General features: G+C 54.4%; 1 protein-coding gene across 2 annotated transcripts; it reads right to left on the bottom strand.

Annotated features, from left to right (window-relative positions):
- Positions 1-682: 682 nt before the first annotated feature.
- On the bottom strand, positions 683-26564 carry VDAC1 (voltage dependent anion channel 1). 2 transcript variants are annotated; one of them, XM_037050464.1, is made up of 9 exons: positions 26456-26564; positions 16204-16276; positions 15652-15701; positions 13721-13873; positions 13579-13631; positions 7897-8124; positions 4499-4649; positions 2773-2830; positions 683-1634 (listed from the first exon to the last, which is right to left on the bottom strand). In XM_037050464.1, exons 2-9 carry the CDS (start codon positions 16268-16270, stop codon positions 1543-1545), a joined length of 852 nt encoding a protein of 283 aa, XP_036906359.1. In that variant the 5' UTR covers positions 16271-16276; positions 26456-26564; the 3' UTR covers positions 683-1542. The 2 variants fall into 2 exon arrangements, with proteins under 2 accessions (XP_036906359.1, XP_036906360.1); XM_037050465.1 differs by having other exon boundaries at positions 16204-16273.
- Between the last annotated feature and the right edge of the window lie 1283 nt (positions 26565-27847).

Raw genomic sequence — 27847 nt, 5'->3', positions numbered from 1 at the left:
GAATAGATCTTAAAAGTTCTTACTAGAAAAAATTGTAACTGTATATGGTGATAGATGTTACCTAGACTTATTGTGATTATTTCACATATACAAACATTGAATCGTTATGTTGTATACCTAAAACTAATATAATGAGAGTTACATCTCAATAAAAATAAATAAAATAACCTTTACGGAGGGGGGGGTGCTATTCCTGAAGATTTGAAGTGTGAGAGGGATCTGACCGTGAGTTTTTCTGTCCCTGCTTTGAAGATGGGGGGACCGTATGGCAAGTGTGCAGGTGACCTCCGTTTGATGAGAGTGGCCCCTTGCTGATGGCCAGCAAGGAAACAGGGACAACTATTCTACAACCAAAAGGAACCGAATTCTGCCACGACCTTGTGAGCCTGGAAGATAACCCAAGCTCCAGATGAGAACACAGCCTGGCTGATATTCTAATTTCCACATCATGAGAAACTCAACAGAGAGCCCAGCCACACCAAGCTTGGATTTCTGACCTGTAGGCCTGTGAGATGAGCGTTGTTTGCAAGCCACTAAATTTGTGGTAGTCTGTTAGGCAACAATAGAAAACTAAAAATGTCACACACACACACACACACACACCCAGAGAACAAAGGGTCAAAGAAAAAGACCAAATGCCTGTTTACTTACACTTTTATTAATGAAGACAACAGAAGAAGGATGAGGTTTCAATATTTTATTCAAGTTTTATTTTAAGTGATGTTAATTACAGCATTTGAAAGGGGTGATCTAATTAATTCCACACAATGGAAGACTCTACAATGTACCCATTAAACTGCTAAAAAATAAACTGAGTGGCGAGGATTCAACAGAAGTCTAACTTAGGTTCCGAGTGTTATTACCATGTGATTACAGTCATAGAGACTCTTCCCAGCTCGCAGCTGGAGCTCTTTGAAGCTATTTCATACTCTGGTGCACGGGCAAAAAAACCACAACGGGAGAGGGAGTAAGTCCTGAATTGTTGGCTTCATCACACCCACCTTCTCCACCCCAAAATGGCACAAAAGAAACAACCACCACACCCTGCAGACTACTTTTGGTGTAAAAGAGGAGACGGGCCAGGGCAGAAACAGGTCACGGAGACCTGTCTAAGACAGTCCCCTGGGGTGAGTTTGCATGCACCGTCGCACAGGGAGCCCCTCTCTCTCTCAGGGCAGGAAATCAAGGTCAATTCTCTGGCAGTCACGAGTTCACTCGTTGAAGCAATACAAATTTACAGAATGCTTACACACCATCAGCTCCCACTTGCAGCCACTTCTAGATGAAAAAGAAACCTGACATCTCGAGAGGGGCTGCCAAGTCCCCCCAAGTCTACAGCTGAAGGACCTTGTGTGGAATCGGGTTTCTTCTGTTCTTCTGAAAGGGTAACGCCTTAAAGCTGAGTCATCTTCACACCTGGAGGTCTAACCTGATACTGAGCAATGCTTGCATCCCAGACAGACAACATTGAAAGGTACACTAAATTCTGAAGGTAGCTATGCTGCAAAATAGTTTAAAATTAAACGATTGTACAGTCTTCACTTATGCTTGAAATTCCAGTCCTAGACCAAGCTTGTGGCCACCTGCGTTGACATTCTTGCCATCAAGCAGTGCTGACAGCGTCAGTTTGATACCTGTGGGGTGGGGATGGGGGAGGGGTGGGAATTGGGAACAGGAAAGAGGGAGGTATGAAGAAAAGAGAAGAAAAGTTAAGCACACTGGCAAAACCATGCAGAATCCAAAACCGGCTCCAGCTGTGTGACCAGGGGCCAAACCACATGGCCCTTCACGCCCTGCTACTCACTGCCATCTGACTACTTAATAGGAAGCCTAGAATGAGCTCACACATCCATCAGCATTACTTCACCGCCCACAGGACCCACTCCAGGGACTCCGCGCTCCTTTTCCCGTTCCTCATCTCCTGCTACCACTCATCCCTTCACCAGAGGTAGCGCAGTGAGCTTCTTCAGCAACAGCCCCTTGAAATAAAACCCCCAGTGGTAAAGGAGACACCGACACCTTACACTCACATTCACAGCGCGCACGTGCACCCACACACAACTGATGTTTTCCCTAGAATCGCTTGAATCTGACATCATGTCCTCTTAGATTTCCAGGGTTCAAACGCCCAGCTTATCCAAAGTAACCCCAAGGTGGCATCAGCTCCTTGCGACTCTAACACACCAGGGACTGGCCTGGCCAACGGCGTAGGGGAAACCTGCAAACCGTCTGCACCATGAGGAGGACTTACGGGCTGGTTTTAAGAACCTGCTGGACATTAGTGAGCAAGCATTATGCACACTCGGGAAAAGAAAGAACCAAAAATGTAACCTGTTAACTTTCATCTTCTCTCCTACTTACTGTTTCTACTCTCTGAATGTTTTATAATAGCTGCACACCTTTATAAACACTTGGTTATAAAACTTAACACTCATTTACAACGTACTACAAAGGCATTTTATAAGCAGTAACATAAAGCAGCAAACAAGAACCACAATTTTTTTTTTAAAGACGAAGAACTAGTCCTAACTGGTGTGGCTCAGTGGATTGAACGCCAGCCTGCAAACCCAAGGGTCACCGGTTCAATCCCCAGTCAGGGCACATGCCTGGGTTGCGGGCCAGGTCCCCAGTAGGGGGCTTGCAGGAGGCAACCACACACTGATGTTTCTCTCCCTCTCTTTCTCCCTCCCTCTCTTTCTGTCTAAAAGTAAATAAACAAAATCTTAAAAGAAAAAAGACAAAGGACTAATTTCACACACAGCCAACACATACCTGGCTTTAGTGTCTGAGTGTATCCGAGCCCGATCAGACTGGAGTTGTTCACTTTAGCCTGGAAAAGGGAAACAGACAGCACGAAAATGCTTAGAACGTCACGCTTCCGTCTCCGAAATAAGTCAGAGCTCTTAAATAAACCAACTCTGAACTTCAGAACCAAACTCTCTTTTTTCGTGACTACTTTGTTTATGGGATTCAGTAAATTCACTATGAAACACAGCAGATTTGGGAGACTGGTCTCCGAAGGGAAAGTCAACACAATTTTCAATTAAAACCAATTGATCATTTACCTTTGATTCCTGAAGGCATGAATGCCCAGGTCCCTTTACACTGAGTAGGTCTATATTCAAGGTATAACGGGTAGGAGACACTTTCATTATGGCAGAGAGGGAAAAGGCTCTCTGGCATGGACGATTTCTTCAAGACATTTGTTGGGAGCAGGGAAAACACAGCAAAAGTTAGATGGGGTTTCGAGGCTTTTTTTAAAGGCGGAGAATACTATTAGAATTCTCTCTCCATGGAAGAAAGAAGCCAAAACCATGCTGACGGGACAGTTCAGCACAGACAAGCCTGGGTTTAACATGGACGTTGGAGCAAGAGAATGACCTAGCCAATCGCTTCCACTTCAGCAGGCAGCGAATGAATTAAGTTCAGGAAAGCAGCTGCGTCCGAGATAATTTTGCCCCCATTCCTCTGCCTGAGTTGTAGGGACATCAGGGCCTCTCCCTGGCCCCGTCTGGCCAAATGAGGACGGGTCAGGAGCAGAGGACACTCAGGCCACAAGGACACCACGCCCCAGTGAAGGTGGGGCTGCCAAGATGCATGTTTTCCGGCTCAAACGCCCTCTTCAGACCTGACCGCTCCCATCGCCAGAGCAGAGCAGGGAAGGGAGGCCGGCGGTCAGTGCCCTGTCTAGCCGTTCCTTGTTGCTCATAGCATCCAAATAGCAAGGCCCCTTTTCCTTCAGTTTTTAAAAAGGGAGCCAAATGCAGTTTTTCTTTCAGGAGACTTAAAATGGGCTGTCTGGAAATTACACAAACCAGCCCCAAACCCATCTCGCAACGTGAGATTTCCTCAATCCACCCCGAATGGGGTGCAGCCGGCAGTTCCCTGTGACAAGGGGCTGAGCTTGACAGAACTTACTTCGAACACTGTGCAGCAGCCAAGGGCCGGTGAGCAACGCAACGGGCACTGCAAGCTACGGGGCCAACTGCCGGGCCCCCAGGGCCTGTGTTCTGAACGTGCAGCGCAAAGGCTGGGTAGAAGACTGATAAACGGGGGGGATCAACACTTAGCACCTTAGCATTCAAGGGGGCCCCCCTTCCGGTCTGCAGCAGGAGCAGCAACTGCTTAGAGGCACTTTCCGGAGCGAGGCTGGAAAGGAGTGCCCCAGCCCTTACCAAATGTCTGCCCCTGGGCAAGTTACTCAACTTCTCTAAGCTTCCAGTTCCTCATTTGTGGTAACAGGAATGGAATGATTTGAAAAAGGAAAAAAAAAAAGGCACCTACTTCAAATGGGCTGTGTAAGAAATACAGTAATCCACATATAATGGATTCCACACAGTGCCTGGCTTCCACAGAAAGTAGTATTACTCCTACAAGTTTCCTTATTTCAACCGCTTTTCACAGTGAGAAAATATCTAACACGGAATCCCAGCAATCTGGAATGATTCCACTCCGGGTCAGTAGGGCCCAGGTGACGCCTGACTCTGAAGGTACCCACCGAGAAGCAGGCGTCGGGGTCGATCTGATACTTGGCTGCTATTCCGAAGCGAGTGTTACTATTTCCTGCTGTCCAGGCGAGATTGACAGCTGTCTCCAACTTCTTGTTCACCTTCTGATAAATGGAGCCACCAAACTCTGTGCCGTCGTTTCTGCAAACAAGCACAGCACAGATGCCCAGCCGCCCAGGAAGGAAGGCAGGAGTGGGGCAGAGCTGCCCAAGACCGAGAGAGGGCAGGGGTGTGGGGGGGAGCTGTAAGAGGATGGACCGGATCACAAAGCAGGAACAGACACCAGAGCTGGGGCCGTTCGGAGGAAAGGAAGACCAAAAGGCAGCTCCACCAACCACCCAGGCTGCACTGAAGCTGAAGTTTGCTTCCAAAACATTCTTTAAAAATAGATGCAGCAACAAGGCCACTGGGATTCTGGATTCAGAGTGATTGCTTTTTCCTGCTGCTAAAGTTATTACTTTTGTAAATGCTCCTATCGTAAAAAAAAAACGGTAAGGGAGGGGCAGCAAATGAGATGAGAACACAGCCAAAACCGGCAAGCAAGGCTGGGACAGCGATCCTCAGGTGGCATGGGACAGCCGTTAGCACCACCAGCTACAGCCACTGCCCAGCCAGCCCCTGGGAGAGGAGAGGCCATGACCAAAGAGCTTTACCTGCAATTCAAACTGGCCCACCCGTGCGCACTGCTGGTCCACGCAGCAACGTCTACAGCCCTGGCAGAGTTGAAAAAGAGCTACTTGCTATTTACAAAATGTTTCTGGTGTTTCCAAATGGAATGAAACCCAGCCGGCCAGACTCCTTCCTCTCTCCCAAACACCATGTCAACTCCAGCCTTAGGAGTAGGCCCTTTCCCCTCCCTGACATTCTCAACACAAACAGTCACAGTTCTGCCTCATCATTTTGGTGGTTTCCAGAGGAAATGGCACTGGGCACCGTGAAGGCAGAGCCCGTGTGCTTTGGAATCCAGAGCTCAGAACTCACCAACCCAAGAACAAATGCACTGCAGAGTCTGCCTCTCACCCATACAACCTCCATTAAGTAGGTGCTCATTAAATGCATTCTAGATTCGTACACTCTGCCCTGAAACGGAGCCAGACAGACTGTACTCCCAGGAACTACAAGTGCCATCTGGCTCATAGGCATCCCTGACTTCTTCAGGAAGTCCAAATACAGGCCACACAACAGCCATTTGCCAAATACAGCAGATGTGGGGCCTGACCAGCATGGTTCAGTCTGGTGGGGCACTTTCACCCACAAAGTGTAAGTTAGCCAGTTCAATCCCCGGTAAGGACCCAGGCCTGGGTTGTGGGTTCGGTCCCAGTTGGGGCATGTGCGAGAGGCAACCGATTGATGTTTCTCTCCCTCTTTCTCCCTACCCTTCCCCTCTCTCTAAATATAAATAAATAGCCTGGGCTGGTGCAGCTCAGTGGATTGAGCACGGGCCTGTGAAGCAAAGGGTCTGGGTTCGATTCCCAGTCAGGGTACATGCCTGGGTTGCAGGCCAGGTCCCCAGTAGGGGACACATGAGAGGAAGCCACACACCGATGTTTCTCTCCCACTCTTTCTCCTTCCCTTCCCCTCTCTCTAAAAAAAAATAAATAAAAGTAAAAAATAAAATCTTTTGAAAAAAGAAAAAGAAAAAAGTAACAGATTTGAGTGGCTTTGGTATAACTCAAATGGGGATGTTTTCTCGGGCTTAAGTATTTTTTAAAAAGTAGATTTTTTTCTATGTACTCTAAAACGAGCAACACAGCGTCCCTGTACTGGGCTCTGAAAACCATAAAGAGAGGGGACTCGTTCAAATTCCTTCCCATGGAGCACAAAGAGCGTCTGTTCGGCATCTGGGCCCCGACAGGCAAGCCACAGGGCGGCGGGTTAGCTGTGTCAGCTGATTCCAGGCCAGGTTCCCGAACAAGCCACGCCCACTTCTGATGGAGCAAACCACGCCCACTTCTTAACAATCAGGAAGCTCAGGTACTACAGGGAAAACAGCATCCAACCGTCATTCTCCCCCAACCGGCGCCAACTCCCAGCCCCAGACCAAGGAAGCATTTTCCATGGCAGCCAACACTCCACATCAGAAAGCACTTCCACGCTTGTGGTAGTTCCCCACGACTTTTGTACGTTACCTTTTCTAAACTGACGTAACCTTTCTGCCCCCTTCTATGTGTGCATTTCTATGAGTTCTAGCGCACGTGCAGATTCCAGTGCCTCCCAGCACAACCAAGACGCAGGACAGTCCCATCCCCCCAAGCTGCCCCGGGCCACTCCTTTGTAGTCACGACCTGCCCCCCCACCCCCGAAACACCGGGCTGTCCATCGCTATAGTTTTCCTGCGACCTTTTTGTATTAAAAGACTCAAAATTTAGACCCTGACCAGTGTGGCTCCTGTGTAGGGCATCAGAAGGTCCAATTCCCGGTCAGAGCACATGCCTGGGTTGCAGGTTCAATCCCCGGTCAGGGCACATACTGGAGGCAACCAATCGATGTTTCTCACATCAATGATTCTCTCCCTCTCTTTCTCCCTCCCTTTCCCTTGCTCTCAAAATAGATAAATAAAACCTTAAAAACAAAAGACTCAAAACTGATATTTATTTATTATATTAATTATAGAAACTTCCTCCAAAAATGCATCAATAGAAACGTGATTCATTTAGACACTAATACCATTTACTTGTCTTTAAATTTCAGGAGTCGCTTCTTTAGTGCCCTCTAGTGGACAAAAAAAGTTTGGTAAAGTTGTACCCGACCTGTGCCACAGGTTAGTTCCTGGGGCCTACCGGGATTTTATGGATGAAATTTTTGTTTCCCTTAATCTAAATTGGCACTCCAACTCTCCAGTTTGATTACAAGGGGCTCCCTCTAACCTAACCTATAATTGTCTCTTCCCTTCGCTACACTGTCCAGGAATTAATAAGCTTTCAAGTGCTCTGCCATCCAGCGAGGACACTGCCCTACACTGAGAAAACCGTCTCCTAATTTGTGTCCCGTGCCTGGGTTCCGGCAAGCTGACCCTCGTAGGCAACACACAGAGAAAGGGAGAGAGCTGCACCTCCACCCGCCATTTTGTCAACTAAAACCAAAAGGACCTCCAATGGCCACATCGCTGCAGAGCGGGGACACTCCTCTGAGCTGATATCACACCCTCGCTGTCACTGGTCAGTCCCCCTGTGTGTGCCAGGGACAGTGTTTACCGTGCGCAGAGTAGAAAGAACCTAAGTCACATCAGGAAACAGTCAGGTGGGGCACAGGAAACAGAAGGTCTCCATCTGCTCATCTGATGCCGGCAAACTCACTTCCCAGTGATTCAAACTTGGGCTTAGAAAACAGCCTTGAAGAGCAGTCCCCTGCTGTACACACTCACACGCCCGCACTCACACCCACTTACACATTAGTGTGGAGCTGGAATTCATCCGTCTTGTAGCCAACCGCAAAGTTGCTCTGGGTCACACGAGACTTGGCAGTCTCGAAATTCATCTGGTAGCCGGCCAGCCAGCCCTCGTAGCCCAGGACCAGGGCGCCGCGGACCGAGGGCCCGGCGATGTCGAAGTCCACGTCGCAGCCCAGGTTGATGTGCTCCCGCTTGTAGCCTGTCTTGATCTTAGCGTTCTTTTTCCTGAGGACAAAGAAATCGGGTTACAGTCAGAAGCTAACTCACCTGGAGACAACCATGCCAAGAAAGGCAAACATTTTTTAAAAGATTCCAGTTTCAGTAGGGAGGTGGGGGTCCCAGGTCTCCATTAGGCAGCTGCTAAGCCGCCATGGGAAGAGCACAACCAAACCCTGTCTGCAGAAACGCCACAAGACGGAGTGAGAACACGAGCTTGACAAACAAGCACTAAGTCATTTTCTTTTACTCTCCTCTCCCTGCTCCGTGTAGTGGCCGACACGGGCTTTCGTTAGGTAGAACGCCACCATGCAATTACGAAACAGACGCCTCTTCCCGATTCTCCAAGACTGTGGTAAAGATACATTTGTCTGCCCTGGCTGATGTGGCTCAGTGGATTGAGTGCCAGCTTGCAAACCAAAGAGCTGTTGGTTGGATTCCCAGTCAGGACACATGCCTGGGTTGCAGGCCAGGTCCCCAGTGAGGGACCACGTGAGAAACAACCACATATTGATGTTTCTCTCCCTCTCCCCACCCCTGCTTCCACTCTCTCCAGAAATATATAAATAAAATCTTTTTTAAAAAAAGATACATTCCACATGGAGGCACTTAAGGAGATGGTCAGTCATCTTCTTATTTTGTGGCTCACTTAAGTAAAAAAGAGGCAAATACTAGATCCCGTCTAAGTAAATACAACAGTGAGACAGCTTTTAATTCCATATTCCTGAGATCCCAGACCAGGACAACCCCAGCTGCTGACCCCAGCTGCTGACCCCAGGGGAGTTTGTGTGTCTGACCAGATAGGTGCCTCCCCGCCTGTGACTCAGGGCGCAGCATCCCAGCATCCCAGCATTCCTCGAGAAGGGTAGGGGGTTGTCTCATGCACAGACACATCACCACCATGCCTCGCACCACAAGTCAACACTGGAGACAAGACCGCATCTATCACACGATACTCAGACTATCTGCACCCGAGAGTTTCTGTCCCTCGGCTGCAAACTGGGTACCTCCCACTTTGTCCTCAGCAGGCTGTGCTCTCAGCAGAGACCACGGGAAACCCACACAGCCCTGCATGGCCCAGCTCCACTCACGGTGAGACTGAGGCTTCTCAGCACCCAGCCAGCAGGTCCTGAATTCCATTCCCTCCTAAAAGAAACCAGTGCTCCACGAAGAAACAGTCGGTTCCAGGTGCGGGCAGGAAAGGCGCAGGGTGAGCTTGAGGCATCTGCCAGAGCCGCAAGGCCTAGTAGGGAGCCGGGGCAAGAGGACTGGGGAGCTCACCGGAAGAGCCCCCCAGGGGCACCAGACATGGGGCCCTGTGAGTCTTCTTAAAAGTAACCCTGGCCCCCTGGCTGTGCATGTTGTTTCTTCAAAATAATCTGCAGGTGGGAGGGGTTCATTATGAATATGTAAGTAAACCATGATTGGCCACAGGTTGGTAATTATTAAAGCTGGGTGGCAGGAATATGATGAGGGTCAATGTACTTTTCTGCATGCTTTTATATGTTTGAAATTTTCTGCAATAAAAAACGTGAAGGTTAAACATCCCAGGTCCTCAATGAGACAAGAATTTCAGAGGTCACAGCTGAAGATAAAGCCAAGACCCTCCCCAAGCGACAGTGACACTTGCAATTTCTGTTCCAGTTGCTTCTGCACATTTTCACAAGTTTTGGAGGAAAAGCCCGACGACCAAACCAAGTGTCTCTCAACAAGACCAACTCACACCTATTGGGGTTGGCCTGCTCTTTGGGGGAAGAAGCCTGGATTTTGGTCAAGCATGCCACTAGCACCCGGCTGGGCGGGGTGATTGATGAAAAGACAGCTGCTCAGAGCTGACTCTGAGAAAGTGAGGGAGACACAGAGATGTAACCACCGGCCACGGCGTGACAACTGGCACAGCGCATGGTGTCTCACTGGGTTCTGGCCAAGGACACAAGGTCCCAGCGAATGGGCGGTGACCCCGGTTTCCCTCCAGGCTTCTGGTCTAATGGAGCATTCCACTCCTCACCATTCAACGGTGGCGCTAATGTGACAAGCGCTTGAGAGAGGTGCCGACTGGTTTGTGGTTAACGAGGTGGCTTTATTATCTATGCTGGGTGCTCGGTGTGCGCACTGGTCCCTAGAGTAAATCTGCAGCCCCACCCAGACGTGGTCTCCACTCCGCTCCTCGGGGAAGACAGGGCGCCTTCCCCGGCTCCACCCCCCGGGCCGCGCCGGAGAGCCAGCTTCCACTGCCAATCTCCACCCAGGAGAATGCATGCACCTTGGTTTCAAAGCGCCGTTCTTACAAAAGAGAAACCAAGGCTTTTTGGAGAATGGGCTGATAGCAGCACTAGGGAAAAGTGAGAAGATAAGCCTGAAATATCCTCTGAAGAAGGCCCCCCCCCCAAAAAAAAGATAGGGGCTTGTCAAAAATATACACAATGTCAGCTCGCAGCGCTCCCAATGGCCATGTCTGGGGGCAATATGAGTACGAAAATAAATATCCATGAACCCACACTGATATATCAATAAATAAGCAGTAAAATAAATAAATGGAAAAGGAAGAAAAGCTCATCCTCACAGCAGAATCCCAATTAATAAATGTGGAAGGAAGGACGGGAACAGGAAACCACCATTTGCCCAGCAAAACTGTTGCAAGTAGACACTACCCACGGACACTTTGTGAGTCAAAGCATAAGAAACAGAATACAAAGTCTCAAAGTATCTCCCTGCAAGATAATACGTAAATAATAAGTATCTCCCCATTCACTACTTACAAAGAGGAAAGTAGTAGATGTACAGAGACAGCTGGCAAGCACCACTTTTATAAAGTGGCAGAAGTTTATGTCACGATTAGTGAGGCACATTGACCTACAAAGATCCTGATGTTATGAAGCACCACAATGGATGCAACACAGCCTCACTCCTATGGCCGGAAAACTGCACAGCATAACGTGCCCTGGCTGGCATGGCTCAGTGGATGGAGTGCCGGCCTGTGAATGGAAGGGTTGCCAGTTCGATTCCCAGTCAGGGCACACGCCTGGGTTGCGGGCCAGGACCGAAGTGGGGGCGTGCACGAGAGGCAACCACACACCAATGTTTCTCCCCCTCTGTCTCTCCTTCCCTTCTCCTCAACTAAATAAACTCTTTTTGAAAAAACTACATAACCTGAGTTTAGCCATGCAGAATTATCAGACAAATGCAAGTGGAAGAATTCTAGAAAAGAACTGGCCGGCCCTCTTTCAATGTGTCAAGGTCATGCCCTGACTGGTGCAGCCCAGTTGTTCAGGCGTCATCCCGCCAAGCGAACGGTCACCGGTTTGATCCCCCCTCAGGGCTCGTGCCTGGGTTGCAGGTTTGGTACCAGGTTGGGGTGCATACGAGAAGCAACTGGCATTCTCTCTCACGTACATATCTCTCTCCCTCCCTTTCACACACTCTTCCCCTCTAAAAATAAGCAAAATCTTTTAAAAATCATGAAAGTGTCAAAGTCGTGAAGGACAGAGAAAGACTGTTCCGGGTCACAAGAGGCCAGGGGACAGACAGTGAGTGCACTGCAGCCCCCTCACGGGATCGCAGACCGGAGAGCGACTCCAGCGCGACAACAGGTCGGGCGGCAGCGTCAGAGCAGCAGAATTTCCCGGTTCCAAGCGTCAGTGCGATGTTCACGGTAGGAGGAGCTAGGCGAAGGAGGTAAGAAAACTCTGCACACCATTTGTGCCACATTCTCGCATATGTAAATACAGAATATTTCAACATAAAAAGTTAAATTAAACAAAAGCCTCTCCTCTTACATGTATAACTGCAGGACTTGGAAAGTCCTCTGCCCCCTCCCCAAGGGAGTGTGGAATCCCTTACAAGTCCCAAAGGGTGCCACCCAGGGCAGCGGGCAAAGTCCCAGGCAGCACAGTCAAGCACAAGGGCACGTGTGCCAGCCCCGAGTCTGGTTATCCAGAGCTCCCGGGATAGCCTCTCCCATCACGCCAGGGTGCTAGGCAGGAAAGGGACGAGCAGGAAGGCACTACGGCTGCAGAACACGCCAGCAGACAGGAGAACAAGAGCAAATTCAGCTCCCAGCCACAGGCTTCAGGTCATCCACAACCAGGTTACACAAAGACTAGAACCTGCGGAGGCGGGAGCCCTGTCTGCCCAGCCCCCTCTCGTGGCCCCTCGCCTAGCACAGGGTCTGAGTTCGGGAGACCCCCCTCTAAAGGACACCTGTCAGGCCGGTGGGGGCGTAAAGGGTAAAGGAAGCCAAATATACGGCGACAGAAGAAAATGTGACTTGCAGCAGTGGGCACAGGGCCACATACAGGTCACATGTCACAGAAATGCACACTGGAAACCTACATAATCTTAACCAATGTTACCCAACAGATTTAATTTAGCGCGCGCGCGCGCACACACACACACACACACACACACACACACCCTGGCTGGGTAGTTCAGGTGGTCAGAGCACCACCCCAACACACCAAGGCTTCGAGTGCAGTCCTGGCCAGGGCACGTGCAAGAAGCAACCAATAATGCATGAACAAGTGGAACAACACACCCATGTGTGTGTGTCTCTCTCTCCAAATCACTAAATTTAAAAAATTCTTAAAGACACTTGTCAGAAGGGAAAAAAGAGAGAGGAAAATAATATAGAATGGCAAAAAATGCATATCTTTTTTTTTAAAGATTCATTTATTTATTATCTTTAGAGGGGAAGGGAAGGAGAGAAGGAGAGAAATATCAATGTATGGTTGCCTCTCATGCGTTCCCTGCTGGGAACTGGCCTGCAACCCAGGCATGTGCCCTGACTGGGAATCAAACCACGATTCTTTGGTTCGAGGGCCCACACTCAATCCACTGAGCTACACCAGCCAGGGCAAAAAATGCATTTCATGATACCACTGAATTGTACACTTACAGATGGTGCAGAAGGCTGATTTCATGGGTGTATCTGACCACAATCATAGGAAACTAAACTATGACATTATGTACACACCCTTGAGCCTGCCATCAGTGTACAGAACAGCCTTCCCCAGGACTGGGAGACCACTGCCCTGCACAGAAAAAGGCCAGAGTGGGCTCTTCTCTTCCAGAGAGCGACCCCTCCTCAAAGCCCCGGACACACCATCCTGCCTTGCTGGAGGTACCCAGTAACCATCAAGCCTAAAGGGTTTGTGGCTGGAGAGCCTGGGGCAAAAGGTGTGGCCTCCCTCAGGAGCCACCTTGCAGCAAAGCCCACACGCTCTCGGTGTCCCCAGGAAGCTGGGCACAGGGCCCTCCGCACCTGAAATGTGGGGCTGGCACCCGAGACCAGCTAGCCCCCGCTTCCAAACGGTGATGGCCACCCTACAGCCTTGGCCACTCACACGACCAGCAGCCTCACTCACATGGAAGGGAGTGTAACCAGACCCGAAACGCAGCGGCCCCCACGGCTGAGGCCTGGACAACACGGGCAGACAGCACAGGGAAAACAGACGAGACTCTTACCCAGTGTTCGGTGAGAAGGATGAGTCAAAGGTCAGCTTCAGTCCACGGGCGAGCTGAACAAAAAGAAAGTGGCCAGGAGGTTGAGTCACGGGGCGGGCCAGCGGGGTCAGTGGAAACACCGCCCCCATGTGGGCCCACGTACCTGGTCCTCCACGGTGATCTCCGTGCCCAGTGTGTTGTCCGTGTTCCACTTCTCCGTGAACGTCAGCCCGTACTCCGTCCACCTGTACTTGGTTTCCAGGCTGCCCGTCACTTTGGTGGTCTCAGTGTTGGCGGAGCCTGAGCTCGTGAATTCCTGGCAAGGAGGGAGGCGGTCACGGCCCACACGCCGGCCCTTCGCCTCGCATCACCTGAACCTGCACTTTCCTTTACGCAACAGGTGGCCCCTGAATGCATGGGGCAAAAGCTAATTCCACAGCTTATTCAACTATTTCAACAGAGGGTGCTAAAGGAATCTGCAAGTTCAAAGAGTCTTGTGGGGAATCCTTCATCAGGAGACAGCCTCCTTTCTCTCCTGCAACTCCTGGGTCCAAACAGAGGGCGCTGGTCCCCCACTCCCACCTGCAGCCTCATATGCAGAAAAAATAGGAGCTAAAGCTGACAGTGCAGTAATTCAACCCCAAACCTCCTGCCTCCCAACAGTCACCACATGCACCATCTCAAAGGGACTACTAAGATTTTTTAAATAATTATGTGAGCCCTGGCTGGTATAGCTCAGTGGATTGAGCACAGGCCTGCGAACCAAACAACCACGGTTCAATTCCCAGTCAGGGCGCATGCCTGAGTTTCAGGCCAGTTCGAAGCAGGGGACACACAAGAGGCAACCATACATTGATATTTCTCTCCCTCTCTCCTTCCCTTCCCCTCTAAAGATAAATAAATAAAATTTTTTAAAAAATTATTATTATGTGGCATTGAATACGGATCAACTGTGAAACTAAGAAACAAAAGAAACCCTGGCCAGTGTGGCTCCATTGGTGGGAGCGTCATCCCGTAAACAGAAAGGTTGCAGGTTCGATTCCTAGTCAGGACACATACCTAGGTTGTGGGTTTGATCAATGTTTCTCTCTTGAATCAATGTTTCTCTCCCTCTCTCTCTCCCTCCCTTCTCCTCTCTCAAAATTAATAATCATGTGATGGGGAGGGGAGGGGAGGGGAGGGGAGGGGAGGGGAGGGAAGGGGAGGGGAGGGAAGGGGAGGGAAGGGGAGGGAAGGGGAGGGAAGGGGAGGGAAGGGGAGGGAAGGGGAGGGAAGGGGAGGGAAGGGGAGGGAAGGGGAGGGAAGGGGAGGGAAGGGGAGGGAAGGGGAGGGAAGGGGAGGGAAGGGGAGGGAAGGGGAGGGAAGGGGAGGGAAGGGGAGGGAAGGGGAGGGAAGGGGAGGGAAGGGGAGGGAAGGGGAGGGAAGGGGAGGGAAGGGGAGGGAAGGGGAGGGAAGGGGAGGGAAGGGGAGGGAAGGGGAGGGAAGGGGAGGGAAGGGGAGGGAAGGGGAGGGAAGGGGAGGGAAGGGGAGGGAAGGGGAGGGAAGGGGAGGGAAGGGGAGGGAAGGGGAGGGAAGGGGAGGGAAGGGGAGGGAAGGGGAGGGAAGGGGAGGGAAGGGGAGGGAAGGGGAGGGAAGGGGAGGGAAGGGGAGGGAAGGGGAGGGAAGGGGAGGGAAGGGGAGGGAAGGGGAGGGAAGGGGAGGGAAGGGGAGGGAAGGGGAGGGAAGGGGAGGGAAGGGGAGGGAAGGGGAGGGAAGGGGAGGGAAGGGGAGGGAAGGGGAGGGAAGGGGAGGGAAGGGGAGGGAAGGGGAGGGAAGGGGAGGGAAGGGGAGGGAAGGGAAGGGAAGGGAAAACACAAGGAAAAATAAAACTGACTCCTGCCCCATATACCAGAAAGCATTAAGGGCTGCTGAACTGAGGACCTACTAGTGTGGTTCCCCCTGGGCCACCCATCCCGCAGAGGACGAGATAAATGTGACAACTGCTAGCCGCCACAATCAGGAAAGTCCCTTCATGTGACTCTGCCACCCCGGACAGAGCAGTTTGCTGCCCATCTATAATAAACACCTGTGCTCCGTGAGGGTCAGACAACTTACCAGTCCATTCTCAGACTTTGTTTTCAACTCGAGTTTTATTAAGCCGAATCCTAAAGAAAGAAGGTGATAACTGTTAATAGGTGAACTAAGCAACTCCCGAACAGCCCCTCTGCCTGCCTTCTGCACTCTCAGATGCCCCGGGGCGCAGAGGGCAGAGGGCACGGCTCCCCGGCGGCCACAACAGGCACCGGCCCCACCTGGCCCCCACCTGCGCCGCCAGGGGGCGTCCGAGGAGAAGGTATGTGGCGGTGGGGGCGGGTGCCAGGGACGGGCTCCCTGCAGAACGCCCACTCCACTGTGGCGGTATCCACGGAGCCGCCGCCGCCACTGCGGAGGGCAATCAGGGGTGCACGCTGGCCTGCAGCCCCTCACCAGCCCGCCCCCACTGGGTGCACAGCCAGGGCCACTTTCCCAGCCACAGGAAGCTTATCTTTTTTCCCTGATGTGAAAGTTCTGAGACCTGACCGATGCGGGGCGCCCAACCTACGATGGGCAAAACCCCAACAAGCCGGTCGAGCCTGGGGGCTGGAGGCCGCTCCCCGCCACACTCACCGTAGCCCTTGGTGAAGACGTCCCTGGCCGGTTTGCCGAGATCAATGTAGGTGGGCGGCACAGCCATCTTCTGCTGCGACAGAAGAATCGCCAGAATGAATGCTTGGTAATTACGGACAGTAGTTTCCCACCCATAAAAATTATCGGGTATAGCGATCAATAAAGCCCTCAGCACTGAGTCCTGGGCACCTGCTCTCTCGGGTGTGGGCAGAGCGGCCGTGCGGTCCACGGCCTCCTTCGGCAACCAGAGCCTGAGACACCCGTAAGCTTCTGTTGACAGCAGGTCAGTCAGCCGGACTTCAGACCACCTCCCCCTCTGAACAGAGGCCAGCACGCGGCAGGAGTCAGTAAATATTTGCTGAATGAATGACTTGTCAGACGCATTCCCATCAGCCAGCTACTTTACTGAATTGCAGGACGCTTGCCAATAAAAGATATCGTCTTACAGAATTTTGACTGCTAGGACATTAAATGCACCAAATAGAGATCAGAGTTTTCCAAGGCAACCTATGTGCCCCACGGTCTGATTTCATTAATTCAACAAATATTTACGGTGTACCTCCTACGTGCCAGAATGGACCCAACTTTTTTTTTTAAGATTTCATTTATTTACTTTTACAGAGAGGGAAAAGGAAGAAGAAAAAGGAGAGACACATCAGTGTGTGACAGATACCGCACTCAGTTGCCTCTCACAAACCCCTAACTGGGGACCTGGCCTGCAATCCAGGCATGTGCCTTGACCAGGAATCAAACCAGTGACCTTTAGGTTCACAGGCCAGCACTCAATCCACTGAGCCACACCAAACAGGGCCCAGAATGGATGCAACTCTTCACTAAACTTTTGCATCTTAGGGGAACCCACGTTTACAGTATCATATTCCTCACAGGAATACAGTAAAAGATGACTAGGCAACTCTTCACATGAAATGTAATGTAATCACACCCCTGCCCCCGAAATTTTAATTCAAACATTTATTGAGCTCCAATGTGACTTTTTCCTTTAAAACCAGCTATTCGGCCCTGGCTGGCATAGCTCAGTGGATTGAACACGGGCCTGCAAACCAAACAGTCGCGGTTCGATTCCCAGTCAGGGCACATGCCTGGGTTGCAGGCCAGTTCCCAGCAGGGAACTCATGAGAGGCAACAATACATCTCTCCCTTTCTCCTTCCCTTCCCCTCTAAATATAAATAAATTTAAAAATCTTTAAAAAAACTCCCTAAAAAAAACCCAAAAAAACCAGCTATTGGAGTACTACTTGGGTTTGTTGCCTATCACCAGGTCAGTCAACAAGCATTTATTAAGCGCTCAGTACTCAAGGAAGGCAAGCAATTCACACGGTCCTTGCCTCAGAGACCACATGGCACCCCTCGGAGGCTCTGCTGGGACACACAGGCCCATGGAATTAAAAGCCCAAAGCCAGACAGCGTCATCCTCTGCACCTTCGCCATCTCCAGAGCCGTTAGCCCGCAATTCAATTAACCAGAGTGTGGTTCCACCAATCTGTACGATGCAGCACATCTAAAGGGCCAGACTGGCGCTGCACACGCCACACCGGAGGCCACAGCGACTCACAGGAACGCTCCTGGTGGGGGAGCCCTCGGAGAAGGGGTCCTGGGACCCCGGGGGAACAACACCATGATCAGAAGCCCCACTCCTGACCCAGACCAGCTTCAGACACCTTGCAGGGGGCCCACAAAACCAATGAGCGCTTTGGAAAAGAAACACCTATAAACTCCTACGATCTAACAGGATAAACTGCGGTCCAGGTCCTATCTTACTTTTTCTCAGGTTTTGCTGACTCTGTCCCAACCCACTTGTGGGGCAGCACTAAGCCACTCGAGCGGCCCTATTTTTGTCGCTGCTGTTTCTCACAGGCGGTCAGTCTGGAAGCACAGGCAGCCCATCCGTATGAGGGTCAGAGCACAAAGAGCATGGGGGAAGATCCATTTTTAAGCTGCCCCCCACTGGCTCTTTCAAGTCTAGAGACTCCCCCTCCACCCCAAACCAAGCCTAGGGCATGCCCACCCCAGGGACAGACCAGGAGACCACCCACCCTCCTCCCATTAAATACCCCCAGCCTAAGGCACATGCCCCAGCATGGCCCCCTCCCAGGATAAGCAACCAAACAACCCCATAGAAGGCTGAGGGAATGCAGCCCCGAGAAAACTTGCAGAACACGTCAGCAAGCCTCCCAGAACGTTCTCCGCCCATGCCAGCACCAACAAGTATCTGGACTTCAGCACGGCCTCCTCCCCAGCTGGGCTCAGACTCAGCTCCAGGGTGAGGGGAGAGCAGTCCAGAGGTGTTATCTCTGAGTCAGCCAGGACCTCCCTACAGCCCAGGGGCCAGGGCCTTCCCAGCACCTGCCCGGGCTCTGGGCCCGCCTCGCCCGACAGAGCAGCTGACGCATCTGGACAGGCGCGTCCCCCAGGGAAAAGGCAGAGCACTCACCGTTACCGTTCCCCAGACGCCCTCTCTCATCACTAATCCCCAACACTGAGCAGGCAAGGCCACCTGCCAAAATCCACTCCACGCTCAGCAAACACCACCCTGAGTACAGGCCACCAAGGAGATTGCCATCCAAGGACAAAGGAGGTGGGGTAGGCTCTCACCTCCCGAGAGCCAGGCTCTCCTCGGGGCTGAGAGCTCCAGGTCAGCCCCGAACCCAACCCTGGGCCAGAGGGAGCACCCACCACGGGGGCAGGAGGAGACCCCTTCACTAAGCCCCCCCAGCTCTTTGAGGGAAGGCCTGAGGCCACACTACCTCTCTGAGCTCAGCACTTTTTTTTTAAAGATTTTATTTATTTATCTTTAGAGGGGAAGGGAAGGAGAGAGGGAGAGAAACACCATTGTACGGTTGCCTCTTGTGCATCCCCTGCTGGGAACTGGCCTGCAGCCCAGGCATGTGCCCTGACTGGGAATCAAACCGCGGTTGTTTGGTTCGTAGGCCCACGCTCAATCCACTGAGCTACACCAGCCAGGGCTGCCTTCTCTTTTTTTAAACATCAATGTGTGGTTGCCTCTCGCACACCCCCCACGGGGGACCTGGCCCACAACCCAGGCATGTGCCCTGACTGGGAATTGAACCAGAGACCCTTTGGTTCTCAGGCAGGCGCTCAATCCACTGAGCCACACCAGCCAGGGCTGAGCTCAGCCTTTTACAACTGCAAACATCAGCCAGGAAATGCCCATTGCCCACAGCCCTCAGCAGCACTTCCGGAAGAGATCTACTGTAGAAGGAACAATTCCATTCATGCTCTTCAGGCCAGTACTAGCAGGAAGGGAATCCCGCATTCTGCTCTCTCACTGAATTCCCCTCCTGCACCGACCGGGAGGTGGAACCCTTGTCCTGGGCCCTCCCTCTCCCCGCATCAGCTCGCCGCCTGTCCCTACAGGGTCCACCCCACGTGTCTGCAGAAGCCGGGCCTCCAGAGGTTGAGCATGAGGCAGGACGCAGAGCGGCCAGCCCTGGACAGAGGGAAACCAGATGACTGCAGAGGGGGAGGAGGGACCCCAGGTCTGGGCCTTGGGGATGGAGCACAGTCCCCAAGGGAAAGTGAGGGATGGGTAGGGCCAGTGGAGCAGATCTGCCCACAGTCACCAGTAAATCACACCAAGAGACAGGAGTCCCTGGTCCTCTCCACTGCCTGCCAGCCTACCTACTCAACCTTTCCCTGGCTGACCTTGAACACTTATGCAAGCTCCTCTCCAGCTCAGGAGTGAAAATCCAGTCCACACTGGAAGCTCAGAGGGAAGAGATAGTATATCACCGGGCATGGACTGCGTCACACTTATATAACCTCTGTCTGGGGGGGCACACCTGCCTCAGCTGGCGGCTGCATGTCAGTGACAGCTGCTCTGCTCCCAGCCCCCCCGCCCCCACAAATGCACACCCACCCCCAAATCACACCTCAAACTCAAAGCATCCCAGAGCCTACGGTGCATAAATTTATCCAAAACATGGGAAGAGCTATATGCGCAAAGACGCCAAGGCCTGGCACATAGTAGGCATTCAATAAAAATGTCCATTTCATGAGTAAATGGGCAATGAGCATCCAAGTGTTTTTATAGTAGGAGAAAAAGGAAAGAAACTAAGTATCTGACAACAGGGACTAAATCAATGACAATGTAACCAGGAAGCGGGAGCTGCGCCCAGCAGCACCACCAGGGAGAGGGGACAGGAGACCCACGACCAGCACCCCTCCCCCACTCAGGCGAGGAGACCAAGTGCCCTCGGAGGGAGCTACGCCACTGGCCCCAGAACCACTCCAGGGCTCGTGGGCCGCCAGGAGCCACTTTAGGGGGACTGACTCGCCTGTGTTTGGGAAACTCACTCGACCAACAGATCAGCAAAAATGCAAGTGGCAATATTGATGATCGGGGTGGAAAGTGGTCACTCCCAGCCACGCCAAGTGGGAGAACTGGGCACATAGTACAGCCCTTTTGTGGCCAATTTCCGGCAGTGCCCAAGTGGGCACACACGAACCCTGAGGGCAATTCTACGGCGGGGGGGGGGGGGGCTCACCCACACAGCCCCGAAGGGATTCACAAGGAGGCTCACAGCAATGTTACTTGTAACACGAAACCCAGAGGTAGCCTAAATGTCCATCAACAGGCAAATGAATGAATAAAACCTAAGGTATGGTTCTCCCAAACGAAGGAGCACCACATGGTGAGGAAGCCGAAGAGTGAGGTGAGTTTAAACAGTGGCATAGAAAGCTGTCTGTGATAGAGGTAAAGGCAAAAAGCAAGGCACAGGAAATCGGCAGTCCCGTGGACCCAGAGGAAAGCCTGCCAATGGAGGGGAAAGGATGGAAGGGCCCAGGCCAATCTGCAAACGGGGCTGCCCCGGGGCTGCTTCCACAAAGCAAAGGGCGCACAGGGAAGGGGTGCAGTCAAAACAGGATTTCCATTTCTTATCCTACTTCACTACTTGTTTGTATGTATTGATTCTTTTTTTTAAGGACAAAAAAACTAAACATCCAACCAGTGAGTCCAAACTAATCCACGGTGCCTTTGCCACAAGTCACATCCTAATGAGCTGCCACAGCAGGAACTGGGAGGTGTCCACACTGGCTCCGAACCACAGTTCAAACCACACTGAGAGGGCAGGGTTAACAGGAAAGGCCAGTAGTGGGCACGTTCTGCTCCCAGGTGACCACCTGTGGCTCTGGCCGCCCAGCCAGGGGACAGGAGCAAGGCAGAGCTCCGAGGGCTCATTCAGCCCAAGATGGAGATCACCTGCGGCACTTGTTCAAAAGCCTCCTTCCCACCCTCTCAGCCTTTCGCTGCCTACCCGGCAGGGCTGCCTGCAGAAGCCACTGAGAAGGGCAGGCCCCCCACCCCTGCACGGAGCACCCCTCAGATCCCCCACTTGAAGTCTGCATGATCTTTTCTCTGCGGAGGACCCAGACAACAGACCTGTGGTGGCCTTCACAGAGCCAGCCACCAAGGGAGCGGGTGGCCATGGTCCCCAAGCTCAGTCGGGAGTGGCTGGAACAGTGTGGACACAGGTAGCACCCAATGGGGTAAAGACGACATCTGCACGAGCAAGGGTGTCCCACGGCTGGGGCCAAACACCAGGAGGCCCTGGCCACAGCAGTCCCCAGCCCATCAGGGTGCCCAGCCGCTGGGAGAGGTGGGGGCCGGCCTTCCCAAGCTGTGCCATGTTAGACAAGCCACTTAAACCTTCTATCCCCACGGTATCATTTTGCTCATCTGTAAAATGGGCCTAACAATAGCACCTTTGTACGGGAGTTGCCACAAGGACTAGGCTAATAGGCAGAGCACGAGGACTGTGGGGCACTGCGGGCCCTCAACAAGCGGCGGTGGTAACCACACCCCTTATTCCGGGTAGTCTGTTTGCCCCTCCACATCCGATTTCCTCCTCCATCTCGCTCCCCGCCTCCAGACCTGATCACTACAGACTGCTGCCAGTGGGCTATGGCTGGGTTCGGCCAACAGGCGGCATCAGCAGAAGACGGGCATGAGGCTGGGGCGCAGCACCCCCAGGCTCCCTCCCTGCTGGACCTTGGATGGGCAGTGTCTACTTTCTATTGCCCAAGCCCCAGCTCCTGCCCCAGTTCCAAAGAATCCCTAGGGCCCCACCCTCTACCCACACCTTTGCAAATGACCCCTTCATTATGCTTCTTGATTTTTTACTGCCCCGTGTGAGTGTGTACCCAACCATCACCGCCCCTAGATTCCCCTGGGAAGGGACGGCTGTGGGAGAGCTCGCGGCTCCGCTGTTTCTCTACCGCAGGGATCCCAGGTGGTTCATCAGGGGCAGAACCAGGCCAGCCTGCAGGAGGAACACCAGACCAACCAGGGACTGGTGCACAAGCACCTTCCCCTTAATTCTGGGGGCCAAGAAAAGCAACTTCCCCAGCAGGAGGCCTGCCCGGCTGGGAGGGCCAATCAGCACCCTCAGGAGCCCGCCCCCACCCACCCCACACCCCCGTACCCCACCCCACGCCTCCTCGCCAGGAAGAGGCAGCCCAGGAGAACAGCCCCGGGAGGCTGGCGGAGCCCATGTCCTATGCTCTGGTAGCAGCAGGTCTGTGTTCCCGGCGCAGCTGTCCTCCCCTCCCCCACCAGCGTCAGTCTCCGGCGGGGCGGCCCTGCCGCGCTGCTTCTATTTTAATACGTGCCGGGAGCTGGGCCACCACCAGCACCGCCTTCCACGAGCCTCGAGAGAAGGTAGCTGACTTGGGGGCCACCTGCCCACCCACCCACCAAGAAGAGAAAGCCTGGGCTGGCAGGAAACGTGCCAAGGGCTGGGTCCTAGGGGCACCCAGGGCTCCTTCATGACCTCAGGCACCGGGTGTTCCCTGGAGCCTCACACCTGGCGGGACAGGCCAGGTTAAAAGGGACAGCCCTGGGGCGGGTGGACTCAGGAGCCGGCAGCTCTGAGTTCCCATCCCGCCCCACCACCCTCCAGACAGGCGACGGAGGGCAAGTCACAGCCTTCCCACGCCTCAATTCTCCCTCAGCTCTAGTGTGGGGAAAGGGGACCCCACTCCACATCCTCGTGAGGGCTAAATTAGATGAATGCAAAGCACTTAGTACAACAGCAGGTACCTGACGGGTGTGCAAAGAGCACAGGTGTTTTATTTCAGGCTTCCATTTTATATGCTTCTCATCATAATTAGGGCTGCCCTGCAGGCAGCCAGAAGGTCACCCTGAACCTCAGGGTCCAGAGTCCTACCCGACCATAATGAGGCATTGTCCAGCTAAATACTGTCCAGCCAGGTCCTGGAAGAATGCCTCCCACCTCATCCCAGGAGAGCACACCCCCCTGACAAATACCCAGCGCCAGTGATCTGGTGCCGAACGCTGTCCACAGACGTCCGGCCCACACACAAGGGTGGGCATGCTCACTCCCTTCACTGTGAAGGAATGACTTCCTGGAACAGCAAAAGGCAGTCGCCTCTGTCAGCCCCTCCCAAAGGCCCCCTGGAGGGCCCACTGCAGTGTGACAGCCTCAGCACTGGGGACGAGGAGCTGGGTGGCCCTGGCTGGCTCCCACATGGCTCTGGGCTCGGGCCTCCTGACCTGGGAAATGGTCCCAGTGCAGCGCCCCGGAGTGGAGGGGGAGTGGGCAAGGAGACCCATGACCAGCACCCCTACCCCCACCCTGGCCCGAGGAGTCACATAGCATCAGTCAAGCCCTTGGGGAAGTGATGGCAGGCCCTCAGTAACCAAGGAACAGGAAGGGCGACTTGGCCTGAACCGGACCCTGTGACTCACAGCAGAGCTGAGCTGTGCCCTCAGTCTGCTCTCCAGGACTCTGCAGGCGCTGTTCTGGTCAAAGGGCCGAGATTCCCCTTCCTCCCCCCACCACCCCAGGGCAGGCAGGGAATCGGAGCGCTGGGCTCAGGCCCAGCCGAACCTCTACTGCTCACCTTTCTTCTGGCTGAGGCCACCAGAGCAGGCTGGCGGGGTGGGGGAAGGGGGGAGCAAAATCACAGACGTCTGAGCACCAAGGCACTGCCTTCAGGCTAGGCTGGCTCTCAGCCATACACATGCCTCCTTGTCACTACCACCAAAGATGTCACACTGTGAGAAATGCCATCAAGGGCAAAGTGGACTTGGGTGCCTCAGTAGCATTTTACCGGAAAAGGCTGGGGTGAATGTAGCCCATGACCACCAGCTTGGAGGTCACTACCCACCACTGCCTAGTGCCCGGCAGGACCAGAGGCCCACAGGCAACTGCTTACTGTAAGTCCCCTGAGCCCCTATGTTCGTGTCTACAAACAGCCCCTGCCAACAGCCGAGATAAAGCTAACTAATGAACGGAGAGCAGCGCCCCTCCCTAGGGTCAAGCTCTTTATTCAGGTCAACCGCAGCAGAAGGCATCCGAGTGGGAGAGAAAGGCACGGACCCAAGGCCTTTAGGAGAATCCCACTCACTCAGCCCTGCAAGCCCAGAAACACCAGTTCCACAAGTTTCCTGCTGGACTTGAGAAGTCACGGAATGAAGACAACGCGAAGACAACGCATTTAAAGCAGCAGCTTTTCAAATAAGAAACAGTGTTGCCTCACTCAGTGCTCTGGGGCTGCACATGCTGTGGCAGCTCTTCGTGTGTGCGGCTCTCAGCTAGGCCAGGGTATTTTCTGGGAGGTAGTGAGATGTGTGTGTCCCTCAAGAAGGCGCTCCAGGATGGAGGGACTCTGGCCTGGGCCTGCAGCCACGACATGGCCATTCAGTGATTCCACAAATGCTTCATGAGCACCTACCACAGGCCACACGCGGGAAGGGTAAACACTATCCTGTCAATAGGGTGAGCCAACTCTTGGATAAAAAACAAGCGTATTCACCCCACAGAGCCTTCCCAAGTACCTACTGTGTGCCGGGTGCCATCATCCCAGGCACTGAAAACAAAGTTAAAAGGGCTGAAGCCTTCAGGTGTGAAGAACCCAATCCAGGGCTGGGGTGGAGAGGAGGCGGCAGCCCTGGGCAGTGTAGTAGGCCAAGGGGCCCACCTCCCAGCCTCCTCGGAGAGAAGGGGAGGGGGAGGGGATGGGCCTCAGGGGGAAGACGCCCAGGTTCAGCCCAGGTCTGCACCCACTTCCTGCTCCAGCCTGACCCTGTCTGTCTGTAAACTTAAAGGGTTTTTCACGAATATCCTGAAAAGTACTCAATACCTGGCACACAAATGCTTGATAATGCCTAATGTTCAAGTCCACAGGGGCTACGTTTCTTGGCTGTTTTCCAGAATACCACGTGGAGCACACTGGCCTACTGGGGGGAGGCCAGACCACCCACAGACTTAGCCTCCAGGGTAAGTGTCAGGCTTCTCCCCAGGCCTCCTCCTTGCCAGGCACCGTTCTGAAGGCCTCACGGTCAGCAATTCACATTAAACTTCCCAAAACCCAAGGAAGGAGAGCTGCAGTCGCTCCCATCCTGCAGATGGGAGCACTGAGTCTCGGCGTCCTCACCGCTGTGCGACCTTGGACAAGTCACCAGGGCCGCGGGCCTCAAATCCAAAGGGCTCCGAACCAGTTTCATGAATGCCACGTTTGGTTCATGAACGAGGGACGGACACAAGAGTCCTTGCTTGCTCTTGAAGACAGAGAGGCTAAGGACGGAGAGGCCATGTCGCTCTTGCCGGGGCGCGGGGTGGGGGGTGGGGGCCTCCTTATCCGAGGCCTAACCTCCTGCCCTGGCCCCTGGTCCCTGCGGCCTAAGTCGACCCTGGGCCTCCAGTTCCGCCCTGAGGCGCTGGCACGCGCGTTCAGTGCTGGGCGCCAGCTTCTCCGGACCTGGATCGGACAGGGCCTGAGGGCCTGGGGGCGCCGGACCATGGTGGACCCATGAGCTCACCCTTCGGGGACAGCCTGGCCTGGACCCAGCCGGGGTCTCTGCCCCGGGAGCGTGGGTGGCGGGCAGGTCCTTCCCGACCCGCGCTGGCGGGATCGAGGGCCAGAGGGCGCCGCCGGAGAAGGTCACCCAGACCTGCAGCAAGCAGGGCCTCCACGCCACGGCTCGCGCCCTTCCGCCAGCGAGACCCCACAGGCTCTGGCCCCGGGCACCTCCGGATGTCCGGCCTCCAGCTCCCCGACCCCGGCCCGCTCGCCACCCGCCCGCGCGGCCTGCTCTGCCCGCCGCTGACCCGGCAGGCCCCCACGGGACGCTCCCGCCCCCTCCTAGGCCTTCGCCTGTCCTTCCCCTCCCCTCCCCCCCAGCTCCCCGGGGCCGCGCACGGCCGGGAGCAAAGGCAGAGCCCCGGCCTGTCTCCGCTTCGCCTACCTCACAGACGGTGGCAGCGGGCTCGGCGGTGGCTACGGCGGGGACTGCAGCGCAAGGAACCAGCGAGCAGTGGGCCGAGGGCGGAGCGGCAGGACGGCGGCGGCGCGGACCCGCCCCGACTCTGCGCGCCCGGCCCGCGAGCTCCGCCCCGGGGCCGCCCCGGACACCGCCCAGTCCCCCGCCCGGGTGCCCGTTCAGCTTTGGTGCGGTGTCACGTGCGCCCCGGCACGGGTGGCAGAGTCGAAGCGCACTTGTCGTGTGTGTGTGCGTGCGCGGGGACAAGCGTGCGGGCCACCCGCTCCAGGCAGTCTGCCGGACATCCTGCGGGGCCGAAGCATCCAGGGCGCAGGGTGGCGGGGTATTCGGGTTGGCTCTCCGGTGGCCGGGGGACGTCTGCGGTGATGCAGACGGCGGGGTCAGATGCACTTGCTGGACCCCTCGACTGAGGACAACACCCCCCCTTCCCCGCCGCTGTCCCCGGAGCTGACGTAGTGGGTGGCCCTGGACCGGGGAGACCTAGCTTGGGCGGCTGAGGAGACTGACCCCCCGAGTACCCCCGGCAAAGCCCACGCGGGGTATTAAATCCGGCACCCGGATCGTCCAGAGATCCGGGCCCAGGAGGCGCGGGGACAGAGGAGTGGCCACCACCCGCTGTCCTGTGCCCTCGACACCTGCGTCTGGCCTGGCCGACCCCGACGAGCCGAGCGTTGCGTGGCTCGCCCAGCCCTGCGGTGGCCCGGGCTAAGCGAAGCACCCAGGAAACTCCCCTGTGCGCCGAGCCTGTACTCCAGACCATTGTTTTTCCCGGCGGCGAAGCCGTGAGCAGACATTCTTGGACGTCTGATGAGTGGGAAAAGCACAGTGCGTTTTGCAGGAACGTCTCCTGGGTCTCGCCGTGCGTGGAGGTGCCTCAGGTTCCAGCCAGCGGGGGGCCACTCGGGCCCTGCCCTCCCCACGCGTAGTCCGGTTAAGCGGTCTGGACTGTTCCCGCTAGGCCAAGGCGGGTGGTCCCAATCACCACTATCAGTGGCATCCCGCGTGGCCCCAAGAAGACCTTTCCAAGCCGACTTCAATGAACTCGTGGCTGGATGAAGATTCTGCACGGCTTGGGGCGTCTACAGCTCGGCAGAGGAGGCTCCGGGCTGCAGAGGAAGGACAGGAGCTCACAACCAGCTGTGGCACGGATTAAAGGAGTAGGCCGCTAGGGCGCGCAGAGACGCAGTCAGGGCAGGCTGCTGGAGAGAGGCGGCAGCCTAAATAGGACAGTAGCAGCTGGTGTTCCAGTAGGGGACGGGATGTTGAAGAAGGTAGCTTGGTGGGGGCAAGGGGAGCCGCAGGTGGTGCAGGCAGGGTTCCCCGTGGGGGGCCTCAGGTGTGACTGAAATGTGAGGA

This window comes from Sturnira hondurensis, unplaced genomic scaffold (genome assembly GCF_014824575.4).
Source record: "Sturnira hondurensis isolate 20B ecotype Veracruz unplaced genomic scaffold, ASM1482457v3 Scaffold0006805, whole genome shotgun sequence".
Taxonomy (NCBI): Eukaryota; Metazoa; Chordata; class Mammalia; order Chiroptera; family Phyllostomidae; genus Sturnira; species Sturnira hondurensis.
The sequence above is the reverse complement of the archived record's forward strand: the minus strand, read 5'-3'. Positions and strand labels throughout refer to the sequence as shown.